Genomic DNA, 7,500 nt, shown 5'->3' with positions numbered 1-7,500 from the left:
AATATAAGAAGTAACGTTACCAAAGACTTCTTTTTAATGGCATTAAACACTTCGGTCGGTACCATAAATCTTACCTTTGAACATAAACCAGTGAGTAAATAATATAAGAACTAACGTTACCAAAGACTTTTTAATAGCATCAAACACTTCGGTACCATAAATCTTACCTTTGAATATAAACCAGTGAGTAAATAATATATTAAATAACCTTACCACAGACTTTTTTTTTAACAGTATTAAACACTTAGGTATCATAAATCTTACCTTTGAATATCAACCAGTGAGTAAATAATATAAGAGAAATAACGTTACCACAGACCTTTTTTTAACAGCATAAATCTTACCTTTGAACATAAACCAGTGAGTAAATAATATAAGAAATAACCTTACCACAGACTTTTTTCAATAGCACTAAACACTTCGGTACCATAATTCTTACCTTTCTTACCTTTGAACATAAACCAGTGAGTAAATAATATAAGAAATAACGTTTCCACAGACTTTTTTTTAACAGCATTAAACACTTAGGTACCATAAATCTTATCTTTGAATATAAACCAGTGAGTAAATAATATAAGGGAAATAACGTTACCACAGACTTTTTTCAATAGCATTAAACACTTCGGTACCATGAATCCTACCTTTGAACATAAACCAGTGATTAAATAATATAAGAAATAACGTAACCACAGACCTTTTTTTAACAGTATTAAACACTTCGGTACCGTAAATCTTACTTTTGAATATAAACCAGTGAGCAAATAATATAAGAAATAACGTCACCATAGCCGCCTCCTGCGTTATTTAGATGAACGTAATTGTATCTCTCGACGTCTGTTAATTAATTGTATTAAAATCGGTGCCCTTTTGTGCAATCGCGATTTTCCTCCCGCCTTTGTCCTTTTGTGATTGCCGAGAAAATAAGCAAAAGTTTTCGAAATAATGGCGTTGATGAGGCAGTCTTGGTTTTGAATTAATGACCGAAAGTTTCTACGGACATTTCACAAACAGGGGCACCGAGAGAGAGAGAGAGAGAGAGAGAGAGAGAGAGAGAGAGAGAGAGAGAGAGAGAGAGAGAGGAATGAATTGGTTTCATTACGTTTCAGGTGTCAGTGTAATTTTTATTATTTGGTCGGTATTTTTTTTTTTACATGTTTATTGAGTTTTTTTCATATTGGAGGTGAGAAAAGCCATGTATTCTATGACCCCTACGACAGTTGGCGTAAGGATTATGTATTTTTTCTAATTTTTATTTTTTTTCTGTAATTAAATATATGGCCTCATTTAGATTTTACGAGAACGAACTGTGAGGTAAGGTAAGGTCTCTCTCTCTCTCTCTCTCTCTCTCTCTCCCTCTCTCTCTCTCTCTCTCTCTCTCTCTCTCTCTCTCTCTCTCTCTCTCTCTCTCTCATACGCATTTTCTCTAAGTAAATATAAATCCAAATGCAAATTTTACAGATTTCTCTCTCTCTCTCTCTCTCTCTCTCTCTCTCTCTCTCTCTCTCTCTCTCTCTCTCTCTCTCTCTCTCAAATGTATTTTCTCCAAATAAATATATATCCAAATTCAAATATAACGAGATTTCTCTCTCTCTCTCTCTCTCTCTCTCTCTCTCTCTCTCTCTCTCTCTCTCTCTCTCTCTCTCTCTCTCTCTCTCTCTCTCTGTATGTATGTAAAGGGCATTTCATTAGATTGACAAAAAAGTTTTGATTTGGAATATTCAGCCTATTGAGGCACCTAGAGAAACATACAATTCAATTTTACAAGTTAGTGCTCCTCCCCGTATCGTAAGCATAAGATCACATTGATCAAAGTCCTACGGTCCTTTGATAAGCTTACGCCTAAGAGGCCCTTAGGGGAAGAGGGTCTAACATAGCTAGAAGGAATCCGAAACGATAGAAGAAGGGTTGAACGCATGAAAAAGATAGACTTGGAAGACCTTAAGGATTTACGAGGAAAATAAAAAAATGCAATTTCATTTAGGTTAAATTTGTGATTGTGCTTACGTGATGGAAGTGGTTTATAAACCATAAGGGTAAATGTTTATTATTCGAGAATAGGAAATATTCAGTTAAAAACCCAGTGAAGTTCAGTGTTTGATTAATAATGAAGCCTGTGAATTGCCTTGATATTGTGACAAATAATGAACTATTGTCGGAGTGTTTTTCCCTTTCATTCATGGGAAAATTTTTTCAGCACTTTATGATTTTTTTTTTTAGTTTTGTATATTTCTATTATGGTCGTGGGCTATAAATGTTTTTGTTGTATATAAATATCTCAAAGGAAATGGATGTCATTAATAAACTGTTTACATTTTTTTATGGTTATGTTCTTTATGATTTCTTTTCTTGATATTTGTTATTTATGTAGGGCCTGTGCGAGTGTATTTTCATCTGTTACACCTGCAGACGATATTTGTGCGACTCGCTTCACCTCTTTTTCATGGTACACCCTTGTCCTCTGAACATCTGTTTTCTGGTGCTCGTGTACGCACCTGTATTGCTTTTTCTGGTGCTCGTGTACATATCTGTATTGCTTAGAAGGTTTATTCAGGCTTAGTTGGATGCCTGTGGAATAATGATATAAAAGAGTTTTAGTAAAAATAAAAATAGGACAGCTGTAATGGCTTCTGAAGATAGGTCTCTGAGTTATGCGATAGACGGTTAATCTTGATTCTATAGTTCCCTACGTTCAAGAGAAATTTAAAGAAATTATAAATTTCCTTGTCATGTTTAGAGTTGTCGTTAATAAGTTCAGATTTTGAGGTTAAAATCGCAAAACTCCTCGTTCAATTTTCATTTTTTTAATGAGACTAAGATAATACAAAGTTAAGCAAGACATAAAATCAGTGTGTGGATTTGATGCCGAACTTTTCATCCTGTACAATAAGTGATTCTCTCTCTCTCTCTCTCTCTCTCTCTCTCTCTCTCTCTCTCTCTCTCTCTCTCTCTCTCTCTCTCTGTGCAGCATTTAAGATTATTATCATAGCTGAACATCTTCATTCCACCGAAAGACAATATCGTGTTAGGCAAGACATAAAATCAATGTGTGGATTTGATGCCGAACTTTTCATCCTGTACAGTAAGTGATCTCATCTCTCTCTCTCTCTCTCTCTCTCTCTCTCTCTCTCTCTCTCTCTCTCTCTCTCTCTCTCTCTCTCTCTCTCTCTCTCCAGAATTTAAGAATACTATGAATATATTATCATAGCTGAACATCTTCATTCCACGGGAAGTCCAGTCAGGAGTCTATGTAAACCTAATGAGATGTCACCCACAGGTTTCTCGCATACCAACATTTTTCTTTGATCGGTCTTTGTCAGTATACTCTCAGTGATAGGGAGCTGATTTTGATGTCAATTTAAAGCTGAATAGTTTTCCTTTATTTCTGGTGTGTTCAGAAATGGAAAACAACGGACGTTAATTCTCAGTGACGAATTGAAATTCGTTGGTCATGGAAATATGTGTAGCTCAAAAAAAAAATTCACTCAAAGTGAAGTAATAAATACCTATTTTTTTATATGCTCTAGGGTAAGGTAAAGTAAACAGCCTTTCGAATTATATGCCAAGTTAAGTGTTTTTTTTTATGCCAGTTGTTGTGTAGAAGGAAATAAAAAATCCAAAAACATTTTATGATTCTCGACCGGAAAGTTTGACTCGGCTTTTGGGTATAATTTTCAGTAAAGTTATTTTTGATAATGATAGGAAACATTTTTCCCCACTGTCATTTCAGAGCTGAAGACATATTTTGGTGCAGTATGCGAAGAGTTCAAATTATTAGTTGGAGTGGGCTTGATAACATAAATTTCAGTATTTTGCCGAGAAATATTTCGGCTAAAATGAAAGCATACATTTTTTTTATAGCATGTAGAACTGCCATAATTTGCCTTTTTAGATTATGTAACCTACTGATGTTTATGCTAGTTGATGGGTAGTAAGCTTTTAAAATAAATAAATATACTTAAATTTTTGTGATTTTACCATTTATATATACACACACACACACACACACACACACACACACACATATATATATATATATATATATATATATATATATATATATATATATATATATATATATATATATATACATAGAGAGAAGAGAGAGAGAGAGAGAAAAAAAACTTTTATGCATGGTTTCATTCCGATGGGGAGATTATTGCCTCGTCGAAGCATTTCCATTTTAATGGTATACATTTTGATGTAGTACTGGACATTCTCTCTCTCTCTCTCTCTCTCTCTCTCTCTCTCTCTCTCTCTCTCAAGTTTATACCTTTCATAGGTTGAATGATAACGAATGTTAGTGTATCTGGGACATAGGAGTATTTGGATACGATGACCCTCACTCCAGTTATCTAGAGTGGAGATCTAGAGAAATGGAGGCATACCCACTTCCAGAACGAGTAATGGGAAGGTATTGACCGTTAGTGGCCACTAGGGTAGGTTGGTTAGGTGTTGCTAATGTAGACTTCATATAGGTCCAGCTCACCATAATCATGGCCATTCTTCTTACCAATATTCTTGAGGCCTTCTCGTTTTTCTCTCTGCGCTGTTTAATATAAAATGAGTACAACTTAATTAACCAAGTAACGACGGAAAAACAACAGTTGCTTTACCCTGTCATATTTTTTAAAATAAATTTTAATGCGCCATGACCGGAAATAGTTATATATTTTGATGGACTATACCGCAAATAAGTAGTCAAGTTTATGGGTTATGATAAAAAATAGAGCATAAATTTTAATAGGTTAGGATCCGAATTAAGTGACGCATTGTGATTGGAAATTGTATAAAATAGATCATTAGGATTAATGGTTGATGGTCTAAATTAAGTGATGGACGTTAATGAGTCATCGCTTGAAACAATTAATTCAAGTGTTCCCATCTGACAGCGCTTTGAGAACCGCGTGGCAATTTTAATTTTGTCATGATTATGGAGTGATTTGTTATCTGCGTTGGCGTTACCATGAGTCCCAGAGTCATCTCTTGTAATTTAATGCACTGGAAAATGTAAATAAATTACATTTCATCGCCCCAGCATGTTGCTGTTATTCGTTGAATTTTTGGTTTACTTATTGTGTTACTCACTTCTTTCCTGATGATTCGTGACATCAGCGGTTACATTAACTCTTAAATGTCTGTAAGATTCAGCTACTTGTATTCTGCTGCGTGGTTATCATTGTCCTTCTTACCGATTTCCATATGTCTTCATTCCCTTACTCTTTCTTAAATTCATTTTAAAGATTTCTCTCCTTACAAACAATTTCAAATCGAACGCCAGTCTCTACAGCATCTCTTCACCATCAATAGGTAACGTTGTATCGTTAGGAACAGTTAGCCATTTTACATTATATATCTGACTTTTTTTCTCATTTATCAATGTTATCATTAAACTTCAGTGTTTAATCTAACATTTATTATTCCATACTTAAGGCTATCAATCAATTGTAGTTCCTAATAACTTCACCTCCTGCAGAACATTCTCGAGGTGCTGTGCGGCAGCAGCAACGCCAGCAACAGCAGCAACGAGGGCGGTGGAGGCAGCAACAGCGACACCGGCCCGCCCTTGGGTCCCGCAACTTGCCCCGGTTCGAACAGCAGCGGGCGTAGGGAGGCGGCCGCCGCCATATGCCTCTTGGTACGACTGTGCGCCGCCCTGCTCGCGGGCGTGCAGGAGTTACAGTACACGGCCATGACGACGCTGAACAAGATCATAGACGCCGCCGTCGTCTACAGGATCGGGGACCTCACCATCGATCTCGATCAGCAGCTCCTGCCTCCCGGATCTGATAGGTACCACAGGGGTGTTCATTTGGTGTTTCTGGGCTCCTTCTACTTAAGGCATTTTTTAATAAATGTTTGCTTATTTTTGTAAGAATTTATGTTTATTGGTCAGTCGTTTTCGTCTAGAACGATTATACTCAAACTCTCATTCTTGAGCAATTTTATTTCGTCTATGCATTATATGAGCTTGTAATTTTTGTATGTATGTTACTTTTATTTGTATAAGATAGCAAAAAAATACCTACACTTCTTTACTCAGTTTTACAAGGATATACACACTTATATGAAAGGTTATACAGTACTGTGTACTATGCATATTACATGGTATATGTTTGCAAGGATTTGCCTTTGTTGTCGGAACTTATTAGTCCAATTAAGTGGCCAGCGGTTATTCTTAGGCCACTCATAATTCAGTTAATTCATTATTCGAATAGGGCGCTAATTTTGCTCTGTTTCCATTATCATAATGAATCATATAGAAGACAAGATGGCTGTAGTTAATATTGAGGTCACTATGTTACGCATGTACCGTCTTAAAAAGTTATTTTTCGAGTATAAATTCAAGTTTTTAATTAATTTTTCGAGTAAGAATTAACGTTCGACGAATAGTCCTGTTTGTTTTATTAATTGTGTTGATAATTACATAATACTTTGTACTAGAATGCTTGACTTCATGTTTCCCGTAAAAACTTTTAAATTCTTATAGGCCAGGAAAAACCCGAATTTTTAAAAGAATTACTTTTTTTTTTGGTGCACATTAGCGAGTTTGATACATTTACTTCATTTCCAGGTTTGTTTCATTTTCTTAATTTAATTATACATACGTACATACACACACACACACATGTATATATATATATATATATATATATATATATATATATATATATATATATATATATATACACACACATACACAGATACATATATGTAATATATATGATGTATATATATATTATATATATATATATATATATATATATATATATATATATATATATATATATATATATATATATATATATATATATGTATATATATATATGATATACATCTGTAAATATATTTTGATATATAAATATACATACAGATTGAATATGTTTCTATTTACTAACTTCCAAATTCCGTAACAAAGCAGGAAGATCAAGATCCAGCTTCCGGTGTTCGCCGCACACACCACTCGGCTCGGCAGACAGAACAGTCGGACGGGCAGCGTCGTCAGCGGCGAGGGCAGCTCGAGCACCGTTGGCACCCCGGATTCGATCCCGGGTCGGGGTACCATGGGACACTACGGCCAGTGGATGCTGATGTGGCGACAGCACTCGTCGAAAGAGTCGGGCGAAGACAAGGATGTCCACGTGACCACAATCATAGGTTCGTTGCGCTTTTCATTTTTTTTACTTTTCTGTAAAGGAAAACTATTGTGCCGGCTTTTTCTGTCCGTCCGCACTTTTTTCTGTCCGTCCTCAGATCTTAAAAACTACTGAGGCTAGAGGGCTGCAAATTGGTTTGTTGATCATCCACCAACCAGTCATCAAACAAACCAAATTGCAGCCCTCTAGCATCGGTATTTTTTATTTTATTTAAGGTTAAAGTTAGCCATAATCGTGCTTCTGGCAACGATATAGGATAGGCCATCATCGGGCCGTGGTTAAAGTTTCATGGGCTGCTGCTCATACGGCATCATACCGAGACCACCGAAAGATAGATCTATTTTGG

The 7,500-nt window shown here is 35.6% G+C and overlaps 1 protein-coding gene across 2 annotated transcripts in view; it reads left to right on the top strand.

Annotated features, from left to right (window-relative positions):
- LOC136831246 (1-phosphatidylinositol 4,5-bisphosphate phosphodiesterase epsilon-1-like) overlaps window positions 1–7,500 on the top strand; it is a 417,095-nt gene that overhangs the window by 101,096 nt on the left and 308,499 nt on the right. For both annotated transcript variants that reach the window (XM_067091301.1, XM_067091300.1), the window contains exons 9-10: window positions 5,474–5,790; window positions 6,917–7,155. In XM_067091301.1, the coding sequence (XP_066947402.1) occupies window positions 5,474–5,790; window positions 6,917–7,155 (556 nt within the window). The remainder of the gene's footprint in view (window positions 1–5,473; window positions 5,791–6,916; window positions 7,156–7,500) is intronic.

The sequence above is a fragment of the Macrobrachium rosenbergii genome, chromosome 48 (assembly GCF_040412425.1).
Source record: "Macrobrachium rosenbergii isolate ZJJX-2024 chromosome 48, ASM4041242v1, whole genome shotgun sequence".
Classification (NCBI taxonomy): Eukaryota; Metazoa; Arthropoda; class Malacostraca; order Decapoda; family Palaemonidae; genus Macrobrachium; species Macrobrachium rosenbergii.
This window is presented reverse-complemented; position numbering and strand designations above follow the sequence as displayed.